General features: G+C 39.1%; 1 protein-coding gene and 1 long non-coding RNA gene across 2 annotated transcripts in view; one reads left to right on the forward strand and one right to left on the reverse strand.

The window, feature by feature from the left end:
• Positions 1 to 3361, forward strand: part of sh3gl2a (SH3 domain containing GRB2 like 2a, endophilin A1) — a 36935-nt gene extending 33574 nt beyond the window's left edge. Inside the window, 1 exon segment of the mRNA XM_085162092.1 lies at positions 491 to 3361. Coding sequence (XP_085018218.1) covers positions 491 to 687 — 197 coding nt within the window. The 3' untranslated portion in view covers positions 688 to 3361.
• On the reverse strand, positions 3205 to 23300 carry LOC146517061 (uncharacterized). Its single transcript, XR_014874455.1, has 2 exons — positions 9546 to 23300; positions 3205 to 9119 (listed from the first exon to the last, which is right to left on the reverse strand). It is a non-coding gene; the product is annotated as an uncharacterized LOC146517061 (long non-coding RNA).
• Between the last annotated feature and the right edge of the window lie 277 nt (positions 23301 to 23577).

Consider the following 23577-nt stretch of genomic DNA (forward strand, 5'->3'; position numbering starts at 1 on the left):
TCCAACCCGTCTGTGGGCCAACTTTCTTCTTTTAATGTGCTGTTGTCAGATTTTAGTGAGATCATTACTGCCCCCCTCAGGCTGGAGGCTCAAGGCTGTATAACTCTCACGTGTATGTTGCACCTGCACAGGGAAACGATGAGCCAGTTACACGGTCAAAAACAGATGTTAAGAAATGCCACATAGGCTATAACACAACAACTCTGAACGCTACGCTAAAAAGAGAATACATAAGGACATTTCCTAAAATATTAAACTGCTCTTTGAAACGCTAATTATATTCGCGGCTACTGATGCTTTGTGTCTCTTTTGCTTTGTCTCCTGCTCTCTTTCCCCCTTTTAGCCAGGTCTCCAGGTGAGCCTTTCACAAGCTTTTCTTGTGGTTATTCTGCTTGTAATCAATGTGTGGAGTCTCATCTCCTTCGCCTGCCTCTCCTAACTCTACTTTTATTTGTTTATCTCTCCGACCCGCTCTCTTCCTCTTCTCCAGCCCCCATGGACCAGCCCTGCTGTCGTGCGCTGTACGATTTCGACCCTGAGAACGAAGGTGAGCTAGGCTTCAAGGAGGGCGATATCATCACCCTTACCAATAAGATCGATGACAACTGGTACGAGGGGATGCTGCAGGGCAACTCGGGCTTCTTTCCCATCAACTACGTGGATATCCTGGTGCCGCTGCCCCACTAGGATGTCTCAACTACCAGAAGTGTCCGAAGCTGCGACACGATAAATCCCGGCCTCCAGTTCCTCCTCCAAGTATTCCCAGTAACCTTTTCCTAAACATTCCTACTTATCCACCTGCACTCCGCTTTAAAGGAGTCAAAACGGCAACGAAACAATAACCAATGAAGATGTGAGCGAGACCGATGATAACTTAAAGGAAGCACTCTTAAAGAAAGCGAGGGGAGGGAAAAAAAGAAAACAGCATTTATAGTCTTGTTTCCCCCTTATCCCACGAGTCACCTTCAGGCTTCCGTAGTCATTTTATCCGTTTCCGTCCGGCTTTTGTCTCGCTTTAGGTTGGCTGTCAGTCCGTCACAAGCTTCTCAGCACAGGCTTGCAAAATCACACTCTGTATCTCTGTGTTTCGTGGAAACCTTCGCAGTAGATAGAAACTCTTTTTTTCCTCAATTTACCACTACAAAATAATCAGTCCACATGCTTCATGTTTAAGACTGTAGTTCCAGCATGTTTTCAACTGGTTTCATGTTTTTTAAAAAAATGTTTAACTGAATATTTTTGTTTTCAATTTTCCTTTTTTTGACAGTCGTTGCCTCTTTTGACAGTTCTGGGTGAAACTATGTTCCTGTCATGTCCTAAAAAAATCAGTTTAAATGAGTTTAGACAAAACTCAAGAGATTCATCAAGTAACACAGTATTTTAATGTTTTTTTTGTGCATGTGTTGTAACATATTGGTCATATGTTATACCAAAGTTACTTGTAAAACCTGAATGAAAATGAAACTCCAGCAGGAAGGTATCAGAAAGTCTGTTTGATGGGAACAGGTTTAAGCTTGCAACCTGGAGTTCTTTGGTATTCTATTAGGAGGTGAAGCTTTATTAAGTATGTGACACATACCCGAGCCAGTGATTAGTGAAGTGATGACATGATTTTCTAAAAACAGTGAAGTTTAAATTGTTTTGAAGTGATGTAAAGAAAAACTCCGGTGCGTAAGTCTCAGTCCACCGACATGTATTTTATCAGCAGTGTGAAACATGGTTGATGTGTTGTGATATAATAATGTATAAATCTTAACACCTGAGGAAACCATATATAGTGCGGCTGAAGAAGGCGTACCTCTTCTTCCTGCATCCCTTACTAGTCCAAGTAGTGTTCTGTAGTTTAGCTTCTGTAAGCCACCGATGATACTAGGCAGGAGTGTTTTAAGGAAAGAGTCCAATGATAGCTTGTTCCTCTTTTTTTTGTCTTGGTGGAAATTTTATATATCAGTTAAAATTATGCAAACACAAATAGCTTTTTCTTCACGGTTATACAACCGTATAAACCATACCCCTCTCTCCCCTTTTCCACGTCATGCCTGAGCTTAGAAAAACTAGATGTTGTTGTAGATGTCCAATTTTTTTCCAACCTGCGATATGCTCGTATGCAGTATTATGTGAGATCGTTTCCCCATCTTTTGGTGATCTACCGATAACCAAGAACTCATATCGACCCAGTCGGGAGCTGTAGTGCACGTTTTATCACTGAGGTTTTCTTTTCTGCAGAACAGCCTGCGCAGCAGCACTGACTGTTTTTATTCAATTATTTATTTATTTTCACCCATCTTGTAGAAATGTTGCGCGTGTATTTTGGGGGCGGGCGGTGTATTTGGGTTTGCATACTCTTCAAGTTATGCACAGGGATGGGGCTGCAGAGGACCTCTGATGCTGAGGTTTTTAACATCTACTGTCTCTGACAGTGTTCAACATTAAAACAAACATGGACCAATTCACTATGTTCAGCAGATCTATATGGAAAAGAAAACCTATAAGAATGTTTAACGTATTCGTCTTATAAGACATACTATGCTTATGACAGTGGACCTTTCACACGTTTCTCATACAAAACATTTGCTTGATTTATATTTATTTATTTCAGTTAATCTATGCTTGTATGAGAAACATGCACTGGGGGCGGGGTGGACTAAGAGTAAGAAACAGCGTAAGACATCTTTATGAGACACAGGATAAATGTAAAACATAAACATTTACTATTTTTTTTCTTTGTGTGGAAAATTACAATAAATGATGCAAAATCAGCCGATAACCCATATTTAGTGTATTCTCTTCTTTTTTTTCTTCCAAAGGGAAGCACGATGTTAACAGATGGTATATTTTGTTGGCTGGAGTCTAGCGATACAGTTTTAAAGAGGTATTTATTCTTTCTTTTTTTTTAAAGACGTAACAAATTCTTCCTTCTTTTTGTCGTTCACTTTTTTAACAATCGTGTGTATCTTTGCCCTCAATGAGGACTGTACAGCTTTTTGTGTTTTGTTTTCACCTCGTGTGCGTGTGTGTGTAGTCGCGCATCTACAGTAACGTATCTTATTTTTGTAATTGTGACAGAAGTATACACATACTCTATAGATGTATATATAGTATCTAACCCAGAAGTAATGTGACAGGAGGGATTATGTGCTGCACATGATTGTCTTTGGATTGTTTTTTTTTGTTTTGTTTTGTTTTTTTTTTGGGGGGGGGGGGGGGGGGGGGGCTGTCTGTTTTGTTTTGTTTTTCTTCTGTTCTTGTTTTGTTTGTTTCCTGCACTGGATTCTAAAACTGTACGCTTGATGTAAAGAAAAAAAATGTGTAATTCAGTTCAAATCAGTGTAATTTATTCAAATAAATGCCAAGAAATGGTTATCGGCCTGATGATTTTCCCTTCACAAAACAATCTTTTTGTCCACATCTACACTAAACCTAAGCTCAGTGTGGGATCATGTAACACGAGCTATTTTACCTCGCTACACCTCTCTGTTATTGTCAGTACACGGGGAAGCGGGGTGGCGACTTAGCTCTGCAAATAGAAGAAGGTCGATGCATTATTCATTTTCGTGCTGGATTCTTTCATGATGCGCTGTGAGAAGCGCACGCGTGGGGGGGGGGGGGGGGGGGTGAATGGCTCAGGTATGAGAATCTTCTTTTGTGTTTTCAAGACGGCTGAAATATTTAAATAACCCTGTTGGTGTAAGGTCATCAAAAGCATGACTGCAGCTTCAAGCATCTTAAAGGCTCCAAAAGATATTATTAAACACACTGCAAGCATGTGTATGCTGGGATATACAAAGCAAACTTTTTTAACCCATACAAACAAGGAATTATGTTGTAGAGCAGCCGCTATCAGCAGTACTGGAAAGTAAGTAAATTTGTTCAAGCTTTCAACTTAACTAAATACTTCAACATCGCACTCTCGTAATAATGCTTTTCTCCTGTAATTTAAATGGATATAACTAAATTCATTTAATTTATTTACGTTTTTTACCTATTAAAAACACATAACTGGAGTGTAAATTATACGATGTTACACTTATATTAAGTGGTTAGAAATAGCACTGAGTCTATTTACCATTTCAAATGCTTACACACAGTAATGTAAGCATTACTGGAGCACACACTAGACCTACAACTGTTTATTCATTAAAACAAATACCTAATCAACCAATCACAAGCAAGCAATCCAATGCATGTAAACATGGTCAAGATGACCTGCTGAAATTCAAACTGAGGATCAAGAAAGGGGATTTAAGTGACTTCAGCTGCTGCAGTGTTCTGGGTTAAAAATCTTTGTTGACGAAGAAAGGCCAGACTGCTTCGAGTTGACAGGAACTCAAGCCAGGTATGCAGAAGAGCATCTCTGAATGCATACCAAGTTGATTCTTGAAGCAGATGGGCTACAGCAGCAGAAGACCACACAGGTTGCTACTCCTGTCAACTAAGAAGAGGAAACTGAGGGTACAATTCACGTGGGATCCCCCAAAACTGACAACAGAAGATTGGGTAAAAAAAACTCTCTGGTCTGATGCAAACAACATGACAGCATGGATCAGTGCTTCAGGTGATGTGATGATAGGGGGCATTTTCTCAGCACACTTTGAACCCGTTTGTACCAACTGAACATCCTCCAAAGGCCAACCTGGCTGTTTTTGCTGACCATGCCAGTCTTCTAATGGGTATCATTATCATTAAATCGAGCAAGATAACAGATCATGTCACAAAGTCCAATCATTTCAAACTGGTGTCCTGAACATGACAGTGAACTCAAAGATGGCTGCCCTTCCTTGAGCCGGTTTCTTCCTGTTAAAAAGAGGTTTTCTTTCCCATAGTCACCAAAGTTCCTGCTCATATAGGCTCATGTGATTGTTGGGGTTTACTCTGTTGTTGAGTTTTTGCCATGAAGAATTAAGTTAATTCAGCTCTGCAGGCAAAAGGGGGTCTGACCCAGTACTAGCAAAGGTGCACCTAATAAAGCATCTGGAGTAAAGATTTCTTCGACGGAGACCACCGAGTACTTGTTTAAGCACATTTTGCACAGGCTTTTAGGTTTGTAAGGCCTCAATCTATCATGTATTATGACACAAATAAAAATTGTAGAAAATTGAGTAACAGAAACACAAATGAGATACCAGATGTGCAACTCCATAAAAAAACACCAACAGATCAACTACAAAGAAAGAAGCTGTTACCATTTTATTAGTATTATTGTCATGCTGATATATTGTAAGTGCTGATGTTAGTGCTGAATGTTCCTTTATAGCATTCACGTGATTTTTGCTGCAGAGTTTCAAAGACAGAACGTGATTTGTCAAAACTGCACGAAAAAGCCGATTTCCTTCATAGGAAACAAATATTTTATCTTCTTCAATCTCATCAGTGCCACAACAAAAAACGTTTTCTCTGCATTAACATGAGCCAAAATAATCACATCAAACAAAATATGCAATTTGTGGGATTTTTTTAATCACCATCAATGCAGTAGTAGTGTGTGTTGTGGTTTAGAGTTCTGTCTGCTTTGAAGCTGTTTCTACAGAATAAACTTTGATGTGCTGCATGAAAGCAAACTTTGTGGTAGATGGAGGGCAATTTAGTTACCCCCTGATGACTGATATCTTTGTAAGAACGAACGATACATATAACCAGTACCTGTCTCTACTTCAACATGTACTTATTTGTGTTTATTTTTTGAGAAATTACCAAAAGTTTTCAAACTTTAAAGTTCTTTTTATGTTCAGATTCACTGTTTGTATAATGTTTCAGGAAATTACCACTGCACAGTGACTGAAACCATATCCTTCATTAACTGCTTGTCAGACTATTATCTTCATTTCCTCAGACTGTATTAGATGTCTGTCTGTACTTGCTAAAACTGAAGGCGCTGTCCTCTGGTTTATTTATTATTTATTCAGTTTTCGTTAACAATCCAAAACCTTCATTTCACTTACACATGAAAACAGATACCAGATATAGAAAGCTGGCGCTGTTACCTGAAACCAGATGACCCTAAATCACCATTTAGGGTCATCTGCTGGGAGAAAGCATTTTTTCTGTTTATTTCTGTGAACAGGGAAGTAAGTTACAGCATATTTTTTTATTTATTGGGACGATCTGGCTCTGCAGCCTGCCCCACGTGTGAAAGAAGGAAGCTGAATATGCAAAACAATCAGATAGGTTGTCTCAGGTTATAACTACACACCAGATAACTCCAGTAAAAACTTTAGGTATCCAACCGTTGTCTCTTACCATGAATCACTTTGGCTACACCCTCTTTTCAAGCACACAACTTTACCTCTACACCTCAACATGCATGCATACATTAACACACACAGTCTGCTGGACTCGCTTCAGGGACACCTACAGTACTGTCTCACTGTTTCCTGTCAGCTGTCTGTTGAACAGCATTAGTGCATGTCATTTTCAGTGTCACACACCCTGTGGCCTGTCGCTCTGCTGATCACAGCAAATATAGACACAGCCTTTTCTTTGTTTGACATTGTGCAGGAAAGATAATTCCACAATACACAAACCAAAACATACAGTAATGAGCATTGTCATATGGGTACAGTTGGATATTGTGGATACAGGGCGTATCCTCTTAAATATTGAACCTTGCCAGTTATCTGTCTGACTCCCACTCACTCCACTGGACTGTCAGACTCACTAGAAGCAAAGCATCCTCTAGTGGTGATAAACCTAAGGTGCTCTGTGAGGCACGTTTCTTAGAGGGGAACTAAAGCTTGCTATCTGGTTCAGTTGTATTTGTTATTTTATATCTGAAGTTTAAAAACAAAAAAAGAAAGGGACAGAGTGGTATGATGTTTATTTGTACTACTTTATAATTTAGGTTTATGGCATGCTTGTGACATTTATGCGACAGCATGAGTTCCTTTCCATGAAACATATTCAGCATATCATACATTTAAAGCCACTCTTCAATCCATTCAGCTTTCCGAAAGGATTATTATTAGCTCCATTTCATATGTATGATAACAATGTGGCAAAGAAGCAAATATAATCTGCCAATCAGGATTATTATAATTTATAATCATTTATATAATCGGTAGTTTAATAAGCAACAGATCCCAGCATTCAAAACTAAAAAGCACCAAATTTCCAACTGGGAGAAGCTTGTCTTTCCAGAAGAAGTGTCAATGACCACACTGCCCTGGGAGGACAGACCATCCATTTCCCATGAACTGAAGAAAGTAAAATAGCAAGATCTAGTTGATGAGGCCCTTGATTTAGGATGGCACGCAGTGTCACTCCCTTTTTAAGTCAGTTACCGTGGTTTCCTGGCATACATCAGTCCACTATTTCCTTAAAAAAATCTTCTTAGAGAGCAAAAAAACTGCAGAGAGCCATTGTGAAGATGACCACAGCACCTGAGAAAACCTCGAGAGGGTTTTGGTTGATGAGAGCTTGCAGGTGGAAGCTTTCTGTAGGTGAAGACTAAACTTTGCTGTAAGCGCCAAAATACTGGTGACCCTGAGATATCTGCAGAAGATAAGATCAAAGTGACTAACACTAGCAGGCCACTACATCCAGATGCTTCAGCAATTTAACCTTGTACCAAAACACTTCTAGTGTTTATTTTACCTTAGTTACAGTTAGGTGTATAAATATTTGGACAGGGACAACTATCCAAATTTTGGTTCTGTACATTACCACAATGAACTTGAAATGCATCAACATGCAGCTGAAGTGCAGCTTTAATTCACCGGGTTGAAGAAAAACAAAAAACAAATCAAGGAACAAAAGCATTTTTAACACAATCCCTTCAGGGACTCAAAAGTAATTAGACAATACCTGACAATAAATAATGCCTGAAGTCTTGAACTCATGGACATCACCAGATGCTGACTTTCCTCCTTTGTAAACCTCTGCCAGACCTTAACTGCAGCGGCTTCCAGTTGCGGTTTGTTTGTGGGCTTTCTGTCCAAAGTTTAGTCTTCAAACAATGAAATGCATGCTTAAATGCTCTAAGATCAGGTGACTGACTTGACTGTTCAAGAATATTCCACTTCTTTGCTTTATATATATATAATAAACTCCTGGGGTGCCTGGGCTGTATGTTTTGGGTCCATCTGAATTATGAAACAATTAAGTTGACTGCATTCTGCTGGATTTGAGCAGACAGTATGTCTCTGAATGCCTCAGAATTTATTTAGCTGCTTCTGTCCTGTGTCACATCATCAATAAACACTGGTGTCCCAGTGCCAGCGGCAGCCATACATGCTCAAGCCATCACAGTGGCTCTGCCGTGTTTTACAGATGATGTGGTAGGCTTTGGATCATGAGCTCTTGCCATTATTCTGGTAAAGGTTGATCTTGCGTTCATCTGTCCAAAGGATGATTTTCCAGAACTGTGCTGGCTCAGTCTGGCTATGTCAGCTTCTTGATAGTGATGATTTAGCGTGACCCTGATGAGACTGAACACAGGGGTCACATAATAAAATAGTTCTTTATACTGCAGATGTTGCTGGAGCTTGGGCCTCTTCAGAAGGTGTATGGAGAAGAACGGTAGAACAAGAAGTTGTGCCAGAAACGTCCACTCTATCTTTAATCCGCATCAAAAACACAGCTCTCTTTAATACTGAAGTGGACGTCTGGACAGGATGTACTTTGTAAGACAGCTGAGCGAGCTTTGCTTAACCTCTTAAGCCCCAAGCCTAACTGATCTCCTGCCTTTTGCCCCCATATCAGGGGGCGTTGGGGCTTAAGAGGTTAATAACTGTTTTTCATTATTGATTGATCTAACAAATTTCCTTCTTTTTTCTTTCTTTTTCTATTTATTTATTTATTTATTTATTTATTTATTTGTTTATTTATTTATTTGTTTATTTATTTTCTTAAGTCATGGAATCTGTACGGAAAAAAATTATAACATATTTAGTTTGCAATTTGAGAAGATGGCAAACATTCCCACGTGAGAAGCTGAAACCCAAGGGCAGTAGATTGATTTCAAAAATAGGAGGAGGTCAAAAGGTCAAAGGGTTAAAAAAAAGAAAGAAACCCAACTGCCTGGAGACTAACTGCTGAACCTACAGCTGAAAAACATATTCTACCAGCACCAGTGCAAAAAGATTAAACACACATTCTGGTTTGACATGTACGGAAGCGTAGAGCTGCCACCCAGGCAAAAGAAAAATACAAGTGTATCACGTTATAATGTGAAAAGTTTATTGTTCTAACAAGATACTTTTCCTGTTTGTACAATATACTATCATGTTTGTACAATATACCTTTCATGTTTGAACAACATAATATCACGTTCGTACAATATAATTATCACGTTCGTACAATATAATTATCACGTTCGTACAATATAAATATATTGTACGAACGTGATAATTATGTATATTGTAATAACGTGATATTATGTTGTTCAAACGTGAAAAGTATATTGTACAAACATGATAGTATATTGTACAAACAGGAAAAGTATCTTGTTAGAACAATAAACTTTTCACGTTATAACGTGATACACTTGTATTTTTCTTTTGCCTGGGTGGCAGCTCTACGCTTCCGTAGACATGTCCTCAAAAGTAGACTGTATATAAAAGATGGATGTGATACGATGTGGTGGTTTTGCACTCACTCAGTGCTCTGTGTTGGGATTTTTTTTGCTTATTTTTGTTTTTTGTTGCAATATTAAGTTGCGTTTTTTTTACAATATTACATTGTTGAATAGAGTATTAAGAGCTAAACCACAATTCATAAAGATAAACCGTATAAAAGATTCTAAAAGCTTTCTGCATCTGAAAAATGAAGCCAGCGTAGAGGTGCTGTAAATCTGCATTTTTTAGTAGCCACTTGAGGTCATGTGTAGGTCTCTCACCTGACTTCATGCGCACACTGCTCAAGAGTTGTCCACCACTGCTACAACAATTGGTTGCTAGAGAATCGCATATTTCCTAATAGGCTGGCAGAGGTTGTTGGATTTTTGACTGCAACAAAGGTGCTGCACCAAATTTAAAAAGAATGATGCAAACTGGAAATGAAGGTTTGCCTGTGCTCCAGTGCTGGAGCCAACACGTTTCAAAATGCAAAACTTTTACTTAAAGGCATGGGAGTGTGGCGTTCTGACACAACTTCTTTAAACACTTTCCTGAAGGCCTCATTTGCTCATTTTGGGTCATATTTGGGTAAATATTAATGTAAGACCAGTTTCTAAATCTTGGTCATGCTACATTTCAGAAAGGAGGAATAAATGGGCTGATAACCATAAGTTGTTAGCCAGTGAGCATGTGGTTTCACAGTCAGACCTGGGCCACTAATCACATCCAATAGCAAAGCACCAAGATTGCAATGGTAGAAACTCTCATATAAAAGCTTCGGAATGGGACTTTCTAAACCATCGCTGATGGTGTTTGGGTCTGTGTTTTATACTGTCTGTCATCATAATCTGTGCAGGTGCAATCTGCTAATTAGTGCTTCTAAAACTACTAAAATACTAGAATTAAACTCACAAGAAACTAAAGCACAAAGTTCTTGAATGAGCTCTATCACTGAGTAAGCTATAGTAGTCGTCAGACCGCTCCATAAAAATACTCCATCAACACAAACATGGCTGAGAAATCCATTTCAGTTACTTTATTTACTGAGGCCTACAAGACAGCTGTCTGTGTCAAAACAAAGCAAAGTCAAAGGCAACCATGCACCTAACTCTGATGACTTATAAAATAAGTCATTATTAAAGAAAATCAGTGCCAGGCTGCAAACATGCTTTTTAATGCTGTAAAAGAGGGCATTTAAATACTGGGATCTATAGGGATTAACTTACTTTTAGAGCAATCCTCAAATGCCCACTAAGGAAATTAGTTCTTGTGCAGTGGTTCTCTTTATCCTCTGTGGAGTTTCCCCATAAACAAAGGAAAAGATTATCAAAATTGTTGCCACATAATTTCCTGTCTAAATCGCTCATATGTAAAAAAAATAATAATAATTTTAAAAAATTAAAAAAAAACTTCCCACCCTTTTCTCTACCATTTCCCGGCAAAATCTGTCAATAAATTAAACAAAGCCACTCTGAAGCCACAACACTGGTGGTCACAGTACGCGTGGAAAATCCACCTCCAGACAAACAAAAACACAGAGAGTACGCGAGCACGCACTCGTCTTGTCCGGGTAATGTATGTGATGACGCTTCTGTCTCACGCCCACACACACACACACACTCAAGGTCTGAGGAAAGTGAGTAAGGAGGTGGGGGGGGCAAGCAATCCAGTAAAAAGCATTCCTTTAGACCCTCGCTCATGGTGGGTGGCCTGCTTGGATGCTGTACCACCGAGACGACAGCTTCATTTTGAAAAAAAGAATAGAAATAATCCTTCACAGCCATCGTGTCTCCAGATGTCGTCCTGTGTTACAGACCCTGACACACTTAAGAGGCTCCTGAAAATTTCTAACAACTGATCAAGCTGCTTAAATCCAACTGATCCTTGACCACAGCTGCTTTTAGACCTTTCCCAGCTGTTTCTTCTACTACTACAATACATTTATCTGCCTTGATTTGTTGTTTTTAATCAAAGAAGCTATTTTGATCAAAGTTCACAAAGTTATTCTTTTAAAATCAAGCTGAACAGGCCCGTCTGCACGAGTCAGAATCAATGATTCATTTAGTGTGCGTGTAAAGAGAAGGGTTGCTGCACACTCTGTCAGTCGCTCGCTTAGCCAGCCATGGCAAGCTTAAACTGGCAGGACAGCCAACCACTCCATCATTTTTGACACCTGAATCCGCCGCAGCTCTTAATGCATGAATGGCAGGCTGCATCTCTGTTCTGGCCAACCCCAAACCGCAGCAGACCACAAAGAACCCACACCAATCACAGACGTGTTCCTCACATTCAGTGAAGGTGAGGGAACAACAAGTATCAAATCCTGCTACCACCCACAGGCTGTGGGGCATTAACACCGGTTCTGCTGTCTACGCTCATCTGTAACAAGTCTTACTGTGCAGAGACACCAGCAACACCACGCAGGACAAAGCAGTCTGCTCCCACGGCTAAATCAACATCTCGAGGTTTCCACACACGGCAAACAAAACGAGCGGCCAATTTATCAAGTACACGTAGATAAAACTGATGCGGTCTAACACAACTATGCGCGGAAAACAATCCTAACCTAACAAATTTAATATTTTAATTCATATCATTTACTTCACCCTTTACTTAATTTAATCATACTAATCGTCGTTTGTTTGTTTTTCAAACATATACATTTAATAAATGTTACTGCTTTCTTTGAAAAAAACAATACCATAGAGATGACTTTTCTGCACTACATGTTTGTAATAAAGCCATTTAAAAAAGCTAAATTTTAGTTACACTAATTTTAGCCATGTGTAGCTAAAAAAAAACAACTAAGAATCGTGTTAAAGAAATTATGTTTGCTTCCTAAAATTAAGGCCCTCTACTGTGTGACTATCAAAGAAATTTGATCATATAAACCTATAAATTCAACTGAATATTGACATAAACAAACAAAACAAACAAAGAAGTATTCTCATTACTACGCACTGATTCAACAGCGATTTAGTCCGATAGCAGTTTTATTGTATTATAGGCACATGAAAAGGTGCTGTAAAATTCAGCAATCTGATCTTAAGTGGGTCGGCCAAGTGAAAGTCCTCTTTCTAGCAGTGTAAATGTAATCCCTGACACATCTTAATATAAGCAAATAATAATAATAAATTTGTGTTAAGTGTTTGCTTAGGTCTCAGTGTACCTTACTACAGAGTGTTTTCTATCACTGCTTCAACTACATTGTTAAATATAATGAAAAACATGCTTTCTTTACTTTGAAACTAATGAAGGTAACAGTAGTTCAGGATTAGTATTTCTGTGCCATACAAACACAAAGGCATTGTCCTCCTCGCTCTGTGTTTACCTGTGGTCGAAAATAATACAGTAATTGTTGTGTTTGAGGACATATTGACTCCTGTGCAGTTTTCCACTACAGTTTGAGGAGAAATTTAGTACTTTTTAAACCACACCATGATAAGCTTTTAAAATACCAGCACAATAGTGAGTTAAACACAGTAACACACAGCAAATGCATTTAAGGAATGAATTGACTTGACTAATAATCTGATTAAAAGTCAGATATCAGATGATCTGATTGCTCTTTTCTCATTTTTGTCCCTTATCACACACTTAAATAACACTAACAAGAGACAAACACTTAACAAAAATAAAGGAGTTTTTATATAAAAAGCCAAAAACTAATAAAAGAGTTAAATCTGCAGAGCAGTAACACACACACACTGTGAGAAGCAGCTGTTACTGGGAGTGTGCCATTGTGTGTCACTACATGTTTTCCTGTGGTGTTCATACATAGTTTCTCTATTCAGCAGGGAAGCCCAGCTCTCAACACTAGACTGAGGCAGCTAATACCCCTGTCTGTCATAGCCGCTCAAAGAGCAAGTGATTGCAGATGACAAACAAGGTAGTAAGACAGGTCAGGTAGCTATGGCAGGAGCAGAGAAAGAAGAGAAGAGACAGGGACTAAAAGAAGTATGTAGGTACTACCAAGCAACAGTATTTTACGCAGGTGCGTGGGTGTGTTATTGAAAATTTGTTAGTCACACAATGAGGGTCTCTGAGGGTCTGACGCCACAGTCGGCTGTCAGGTCTGAGATTGTTTCCGGCCCTGGAGTGACTTCCAGAGGCGAGTAGGTCTGTCACTCGGGACTCCTCATTGAAATTTAAAGTGTGAAAAACGTGAGAAAATGAAGCCGTAAAATACCACATTTTTCCTAAAGAGTTTCAGGCTTCCAGCTTTAAGGGGGCAATCTTGGGTGGATGTTGAATCAAAGAGAAGGAGAGACAGTGGCACCGCTAACAACATTATGTACCATTTTGGGAGATTTAATTCAAAGTTAAATAAAGCTAATAAGGATCAGTTGGAGAAAAGTAGTGTTGCCAAAGCATATCCCACAGAGTGTCATCACTTTATTTACTGAGTGCTAGTTTTCTCAAGGTGAATCACAGAGTCGCTTCAGTCGGCTCTTTGTGTTCTGCTGCTGATGTGAGTAGTTTGAAATTAGTTAGTACAAATGAGCGAATCAGACAAATATACAAATATAACTACAGTAATACAGGATCACTGCAGCTGCTAAACAATGGTTCTCAAGGCAGAATCAAAACTGTAGAAAGCAACATTTTTCTACTTTTTTTCTCCACATTTTTCTATTAAACCCAAGAAAACCCTCTATGTGCCTTATATTTAGTTTCAGATTTACAGTGAAATTTGTGATTACAGGACTGATGTGTGTATAAACTGAATCCTGTAGCTGCCCTGCCAGCCAATCTTGTGTATCCAGTCCCCGTACATGGCTTCTCAGGTACAATTACTCATAGATTAGATTAGATTAATTCAGCAGTGATTTTGCTCTAACAGAAATATTGTGTAACCACAGAAAAGAAAGCAACATCACCCTTCATGGATGATGAGTACAACTCAACTTGATTTCCTCACCCACACACATCCTGTTTTGTAATAAAAGAAATGTCTTCCTTGCCTTTCTTTGGAGCACTTTGCAGACTTTCGCAAAGAAAAATGCAAAAGGAAACCACTTTCATGAGTAGAAACAAAGTAGTTTCTTACATAAAGACTTGTTACTGGAAAAATTTGGAAACTATTCACTGAGGTTAGGAAATCTAAATATGTGCAAATATGAACAAATGTCCCCCCCCAAAAAAAGTGACGCACTCCAATAAAACATATGGAAAGTAGCCAAAAAGAGATCAATTGTGAGATAAAAATTAAAAGAGTGACTCCAAAAGAAATACTTATATAAGCGTGTATCAAAGCAGTTGATGTTTGAGTCTCTTACTACTGTAAAACTATAATAAATGGGGTCATTAAGTTGTATTTACAGTGTGGGGTGTAATATCATTATTCAGAAAGGTTTTGTTCCGACACCTGTACACAGAATGAATCTGTGAATCAGGTAAGGAGTCAATGGAAACTTCCTTCATATTTAACTCAGAACAATAAGCTTGCTGCATCTGGCTTTTTATGAAGAATAGGGTTGTTTGGCAGTGCTGAGCACATTAAATTCCATGTAGCTTATTCCTGTTCTCCACAGTGGTTTAGCCTATAAAGGCTTTTTAAGTGTGAGCCAACAGTAGACCAGGGAGAAGGGCTCTCATGACAAGTGGTGCCAGGTTAAGGGCCAGCCGCGCAGCATGCAAATAGTGTAATGGGACAACATTTGGTGTGCAAATCCGTCAGTCCATTCAAATGGTCTGCCAAACAAAAAGTTGATACACAAACAAATCAATTAACCTGGGAGGGCGAGGGGGGGCGGATAGGTAGGGGAATAAAAGTGTTTCATTAGTTCACATTTACAAAAAGGGCTCAAGGCTGACAACCTCAAAAGAAAGGCTTGACATTTAAGATCAGATCACACACAATAAGATTACTTGTAATGCTCCAGATACCGTGACATTAAAGAGCGTCAGGATTTCCCCCACTCGGCGTTAAGGAGGAGTCTCGGCGAGCAGGCGGTAGAACCTGTCTGTTTCTGGATCTATTCTCCTACTTTAATCCCAGAGACAGTCACACCCATCACACTGCTATTGTGCAGCTGAAACTTCTCTATGCATGACAGCGCATGGGTGCTCAAGATTATTGGCGTGTAAGCATGGCGTGAATCTCACACACACACACACACACACACACACACACACACACACACACACACACACACACACAACTCAACAGCATGCACACACATGATTTCCAGTGGTTTGTTCTTTTTAATTTCTTACTCCTGCAGATGCAGGGTCTCAGTCCGGATTCAGGCGTGGAGTGATTGAACGATTTCTTTGTTAGTCCCTTAATAAGACTTGATCTTCACTGGGCAGTTAAGTGCCTAAGATGTAAAAATAAAGTCTGTCATTTGCTAGAAGAATCCAGAATAACTCGTCAAGCAACAAAACTTAATCCTATTGGGTAAAACTGATTCAGAATAGCCTTACGCACTCTCAGAATATAGAGTCGCGGAGTTATTTTAACCGAGTCTTTAACCTTTTTTGTTATCTCCTATGCGCACTTTCTGTCTCAGCCCGAGGTTCAGGAAAGAGGCAGCTCTTTGTCTCCAAATGGTTGACTTCATTTTATCAAAACTTTAGCTTCATTGTCACTTTCTTTAGTTTTCGCTGTCTGTCATCTGACATTTTAATCACCAGTGTAACTTCTGAGATCTGTTGCGAGAAAGGGGAGCATTCAGACGAACGCACAGATGATAATTTAGCCAGATTACACAGCATAAACCCTTTTATTATGATAGCTTTCCACCATGGATGAAAATTTACAAAGACAAAAAGAAAACCGCTCCCCATAAATTACATCTGTTTTTCGGTTGTATCAGCTTTATGTATTAGGACTGTTGATATTTGGATTATAATGGAGGCCTTTAATCTATGAACCTCTGATGACCTCCTTCTCCGTGTTTTTTTATGGATTAGAGCAGACACACAGTACATTATGCAAGTTCGTATAAACCCCCTGATGGCACAAACAGTGAATAGAGCAGGACAAGAAGCTGTGGAAGCTAAACAAAGAAAATGAAAGTTACTTTGCTTTAGGGCAAACTTCCACCTGCACCGACACAGACAGAAATCCAGGTTTTTGATGAGAGAGATTATCATTATTGTTCAATAGTATTTTCTCATCCTTTTGTCTCACTCAGTCGCTTGTAATGTCTCCTCAGCAGCTGACCCAGCATTAACCTGTATTTGTATCCATGTTTGACGATATTTGCCAGGCACAAGTCCAGAGCACCTCGTGACAAAAACCACAAACACCACCAATCATCCTGGCAGCCGACTGCCAGGAGGATAAATCTGCAGTTATGTCACACGCGCTGTTTGAAAGCTTTTAAACAGTCCTGCCCCAGGGTGGCTCAGTCTGATTTCATAAATGTAATAAATTTACAAATGCAAAAAGTTACACTGAAATAACATTGTTGTCCAAGTAATTACAGTGATTATACTGGTAGCAGCTCTTCAGAAGATTCAGTCCACAAAGGGAAAGATATGTTGTGTTTGAGTGCCTGATTGCTTGCACACAAGATGTGGCTTGCATTGGCTTTTTGCCTTAAGTACAGATAATCCACATGTGTCAGTGATTGAGGAGATACAAATCCCACAGTAACAGACACACAGGTGGCACTTGAAATAAACAGCATACCAGTCTAGATTTCTCCCTCTGTCTTACTTGGCAGTTACCATGCAAGGCTGAGTCAGAAGGCCAGCCTCCTTCTGCACAGCCCAGCTACAGGTATGCGTGAGACTTGCAACACCCAACATACTAGTGGCTCTCTCCTTTTAACACACACACATGCGCGAGGACTGTTCTGAACCACATCCTGTTTGAGTGGTCATGCTCAAGTTGGTGAATGCATGCACGGAGATCATCTCACATCGCAAATACCAAGTAACGGGATGGTGTAATCTAAAACCCACAGAGCAGAAAATGTTGTGCTTGGTCTGCACGCTTTCACTTCAACTCAGAATAAAACTGAACAATCACTTAGCAAAGTGATGAAGGGATGAATGTACAGACGCTTTGGTCGATGACCTCTTTGAAAAGACTCAAGGAGTCGTAGGATGAATAGAAGAAGCATTTTGTGTCATGATTTCATTGGATGAGTAACATTCACTTGTCTGGAAAGTAAACGCATTCATATTATGATGACCGGTAGTGAAATAGATCCCCTGATTCTGTCTAACGATAGCAAAAGCCAGTTTTAGCAATTTCAACAGATCTCATCTGCACCACATTTAGCAACACTGAAATCAGTTCCAGTGAGTCACAAATTGTTTGGATACAATATTATAATGATCCCTTGAGGTAGTGGATGGATTTTAAACGTCATAGCAGCAAGGATAAGTTGGTTTTTGTATCCAAATGTTAAAATCATTAACATTTTAATGATTCGTGGTGACTGAAGGTAAGACGGGTTTTATTTAAATGCCACTTGAAGTGCATTGTTTCTTAGCTTCTATGGAGATTTAAGCATTTTTTCTGCATAATGTTTCCGTTGTGTTTTATTCTATATTATTGTTTTATCAACAGGAAGAGAACATATGTGAACTCTTTGAACATGTTTTTATTTCCAGAAAAATAGGACCTGGAATTTCTACTTTTCTAAAAGAATAACAAAAGAATCAGTTGTGAGAAATTAGTTGATATTAACCCTGGAGAACCCATGGGGTCAAATTTAACCCCATGGTTTCCCTAGAAAAACAATGGGGTCGGCTCTGACTCCATGGGTTCTCCAGGGTTAAACGTACTATGTGGACAAAAGTAAGTTACTTACAAGAGCTGCTCAGTCATGGAAACCTGTGAACAGTGTTGTGAGGTTTAAAACTCTGCAGCTTTTATGCACTCAGTACTCAGTGACCCCACTCTGTAACTTTACATGGCCCCCACTATGTGGTCAGCCACGAAGTAGCAGACTCATTGCAGTAATCCTTAATGGCTTATTCACATCAGAGTAAAAGTAGGATGGCAATCTCTTTGTGACTAAGACAAACTGTCGATTGTGGTTGACACCCACAACCTGTGAATAACCACTTTTGATAACAGGCTGTCTCCAAACAATGGCAGTCCAACTCAGACTGACTGCAGTGATGCTCAGACAGACTGGGGAGTGTTTTTACTGTATGCCAGTGTGAGAAACTCATCTTATCCTTTAAACATGGTGTTCGGGTTGCAGTTTTGGCATGTTATGCTGCAATGGTTTGAAATAATTGATGAAACAATTAATTTTGAATCACACCAACAAGGTTTACAGGATAATAAGATCTCTCCATAAATTAAATGTGATTAAATTGGGTCATATAGAGCATGGTCTTTTTACTTTTAGGGTTTGTGGGAAGATCTGATAATCTTTGAAAGTATATTTACACAGAAATATAATAACTTCCAAATGATTAATAAAATTTTCTTACACTTATACCTTATGTTTATATGTGCACTGTGTGGTCCAATTAGATGTGGGACAAGCTAAATGGTATTTTCCTTTGTATAAAAATCTATCATCTCTTCACATATAAAAAAAAAAATCAACTGGTCTAACATCATATAATGACAAAAATGCATTTTCGGAGCCAAGGCCCTGTCCACAAGTGCTTTATCTGCCGAGCTTAAAAGATATGTCAGGTGTTTGACAGCTGGGAAAACAGAACTCTGTGCTCAGGGATATCAGTGGAAGCAGGATGAATACCTGTACCTTCCTGCTTAGGAATCAGAGGATTTAGGCGGTGGTGAAAAGTTGTCAGCAATGCCACACAAAAGCCTTGTTGTGCACCACTGAATGAGCAACGTTAAGATATGAGATGTAAAAAGTGAACTGCCCATTATTGTTGCAGTAACAGAGATAAGGTTGAGGCATGGCGCTCTCACAGACAAAAGGGACAGCTGAGGCCAAGTCAAGTCATAAATTAAGTTAAATGTTAGGCCTTTCTGGAACCTGATTCCACTTATCACAATATTTACTGTATCCTCATGTTCACGTATCTGCTTTCATGCTGCAAGTAAAATTAATAGGTTGATACCTAAAAAGTTTTTATATTAAGTTTAATGCTACAGTCAGCTTACATAAAATAAATGAATTAAAATGTTCCCATATTAACTGTACGGAGAGTCATTTTTATAATCAGTATAAACTAATGCCAACACAAGCGGCAGTAAGTGCTATTGAGGCTTTTGCAGGTTTTGGTAGTTTTGCCAACTTGTCCATGATTGTGTGTATGTTCTGCAACAATCTGGCAACCAATAGCAACTATGGGGGAAAAAAGTGTATTTCTCGACAGTTTGATGACAACTACTTGTGAATGCTTTTGATGCTAGCAAACACCGATAGTTAGCATGGCGGTACTGAAACTTGATAAAGTGGGTCGCACACCAGAAACAGAGACGGTTCACCTTCAAAGTTAAAGTTGAATCTTTTGAAAAGTAGCTTTTACTTTGAAGGTGAACGGTCTTGGGCTCTATCAAACTTTACGATTGCTCGGCTACTACTTTGTGTGTTTGCACAAGTCGCCATCTACTATGCAAAATACAGGTGACTCTCTGTAGCAGCAACCAGCAACCACTCACCAACAAGTTGGGGAATACACATTCTTCCCTAGTGATCAGAGATTGCATTCAATATGGTGGACAACTCTTGAGCAACGAGTGCACGACATCGTTTGAGAAACTAACATCCTAACATCTGTTAGGGTTAGATGTCACCCTAGCTAGTTTAGGTAGCATAGCTGGGACGCTATATACTATGGATGGCTTTTGTTGCTTTCGGTGCCATTATCTGACAAATTATACAGCCTGTTGTGCAATTAACTGTATTGGCACCATATCCAAGAAGTCTGTGTGAAATTCTAGTAATTCTTTTGTATTTTACTGAGCACTAATTAGCAGGTGGCTGTGTCAGGACGTCACACTGGTGCGGTAAGGGTATGCCTTCACCTCTAGGTAGTATGTTTTCTGGCTTAAGTTAACTCTGCACGCCATCCCATGATGAGTCACTTCCAGCTAAAATACAAAAAAGAAAGAAAAAGATGTAGATGGCTCTGAGGCTTCAAAGGGTGATATCACAGTTGTTAGGCTAATCCAACCAATACTAGTGGCAGTAGTTCTGTATGTACCCTAATGATGTGAGCATTATCCTTTTCAAACTCTCAGCAAAATATCATATTTTATTACAAAAATTGGTCCTTTTAAATGAAGCTTAAAATAAGCTGATTTTCATGTGGCATTTCTTTGTAGGTTGCATTGCGTGCCATTCTTCGCAAATACACAGAGTGAGATGTACCGCATAACTCAAGAGACAAGACAGCAAAAGCCTTACTTCATGGGAAATACTTTAGCAAAGCCACAAAACTGTTGTAGCAACAACAGAGCTCTCGATCGCTCTTTTTTTTTGCGCTTCTTCTCTGCCTCGGTGTCAGGCAGCAGACACACACGCAGAAAAATGAATCCACGTTAATGAAGTAGAACAAAATAAGGACGGTGCTCGACTTCTATAACCAGCCTAACGTGCAATCCTATTGTGCAATGGAGGTCTCTTTCAGGTGCAGGCATGGGTAAAAATGCTCATGTGCGGCTGCCTGGGCTGTGTGCAGGCTGAGACATCTATGAGGTGTTGACACACAGATCCTAACAGAGCCCAACTGACATAGATGCACTGACATTTGCAACCAGGCATGACTTTAATTGTGCGCACTGTTATAGAGAATGAGTGAGATACTGTATCAGGTAAGGGGTGAGTCAGAGAGTCTGAGTCATATAAACGAAAAACCTGATCCATAACTGACTGATGAAGAGTGGGGAAAAAAAGGTGATTCTAATAGAACAAACATATAAATAAACAGTTAGCAAATTAGTGGCTTATTCTTAATTTTGTGTTGGAAGTGTTTATCTGTCAGAACCTTTTCTCTGAGTGAGGTCACTCCAGTCATCTTGCAGCAGTAATGAGCATTGCTTTACACTTTCAATTAAAGGGAAATGCGTTTGCATGGCTTTTGAGGCTGAAATGATAACAACTTCTCTTTTTGTGTATGAAGATTGATTGGATTTTTCTTTTTCAACTATAATCGAAGATCTAACACTTCTTAGTGTTAGTAATCTAACACTTCTTGTGCTCTATTAGTGAAATACCTTTCTATTGTTTTCATGACCTATTTGACTCTAGGAAGATACAAAAAGAGAAGCGAGTAGGAATGTCACGTGTTACAGCTACCTGTCTGGAGTCAAACCAGGGACAGGCTGGCTTCAGGAAACAACCACTAGTCCACCTGGATGCCTCAGCAAAGAGATGTGAAACACCAATGTGAGTTTTATTTGAAGGATGAGGTTGGTATTCCTTAACATTTCTTATTTTTCCAAAGAAAAAGAGCAAAATGTGCAACCTTTTCTTCCTAAAAACTGTCCAAACATTTATCTTTTTCCTGTGTGTTGCAGACATTATTTATTGAACTAACAGTTAAACTGATCAATGAACTGTATTTGAACAACTCTGTTTAAGGGAATTATTTTGCCATATGTGTGGCCTTTTTTTAGAGGACCATCTTGATGAGGCTTGGGTCTGAGCATTACAGGCAGGGTTAGGAAGGTGAAAACTTGAGAAAGATGAACAAACACTCTAATAACCCCATATTTATATAGCACTTACTGACTGCCCAAAGCACTTTGCACTAAAGCCATATTCACAGAGCACTGTTTATTCTTATCAGACATATACATACACTCATGATATATGTGGTGCAGTTTGGATTTCAGCATTTTACACCAAGGACACTTTACATGTGGAACGGCGTAGCCAGGGTCAAATAACATTTCTGATTTGTGGATGATCTGGTCTATCTATCTACTGGCCAGCCATTGCCAATATTTGGTAACACAGCGTCGTTTAATGTCATGTAGAAATTTATTTTGCCCCTGAACTCTAGGTTTGCAAGCTGTAATATGTTCAAATGAGGCAGAATAAAAGTCAGAGAATTTACATGACATTTATCACTTTATCAAGCAGGTAAGTTTTAAGCCTAATCTAAAAAGTAGAGAGAGTGTCTGTCTGAGTCCAAACTGAAGCAGAAGTAAACCAGCAGTCTGAGAGTGAAGTTCTCTATTGGGGTGAGACGGTACTATGAGGTCTTTAAGATAAGATTGGGCCTGATTATTCAAGACATTGCACGTGATGAGAAGGATTTTAAATTCAATTCTGGATTTAACAGGGAGCCAATGAAGGGAAGCCAAAATAGGAGAAATATGCTCTCTCTAGAAAGTCCCTATCAGTACTCTTGCTACAGCATTTTGGATCAACTGAAGGTGTATGTTATCTTGTGTATGTTATGGTGTATGTTATCTCGCTTCATGGATAGATTAAGTTGATTAGTATCTGTATATCAGTGAAAATGTTTGCTATGCCTAAGGGAAGCATGTATAATATAAACAGAACTGGTCCCAGCACAGAACCCTGTGGAACTCCCAATTTATATGAATAAGATGTGGATCAAGCCACTGCAGGGAGTACATTTAATTTGTCTCGGTAATAAAATACTGTGATCAGTGATATCAAATGTTGCACTGAGGTCTACCAGGGAAGCACAGAGAGGACTCCACTGTCATAAGAAGATCCTTTGTAACCTTCACTAATGCTGCTTCTGTACTGTGATGAGCTCTGAAAGCCGACTGAAACAAATCATTCTGCATATGATCAGGTAGCTGTTTTACAAATAATTGTTGAAATAAACAATATAAAGACAGAGTTTTACAAAAAGAGAGACAATCACAAGGTTTAGATAAGGACAACAGAGCACATTTTAAACGGTCCTGGAAGCTTTTCGAAGTGTTACAGGTGAGAGGGGCAGAAGAAGGCAAGGCCCGACAGCACAAATGTTACAGGAATTTATCACTGTCGCACATTTAATCAGCAACAACCTGAAATAAGCTGATTATCAGGATTTCTGCAATTAGATCTTCAAATCATTTTTAAATGTAAACTAAATACATTATTGTTACTCTATTTTGTTTTGCTCTCTTATGTGCTGTCATGCATTGGGATTCATTTTC

Source organism: Neolamprologus multifasciatus, chromosome 6, assembly GCF_963576455.1.
Source record: "Neolamprologus multifasciatus chromosome 6, fNeoMul1.2, whole genome shotgun sequence".
Classification (NCBI taxonomy): domain Eukaryota; kingdom Metazoa; phylum Chordata; class Actinopteri; order Cichliformes; family Cichlidae; genus Neolamprologus; species Neolamprologus multifasciatus.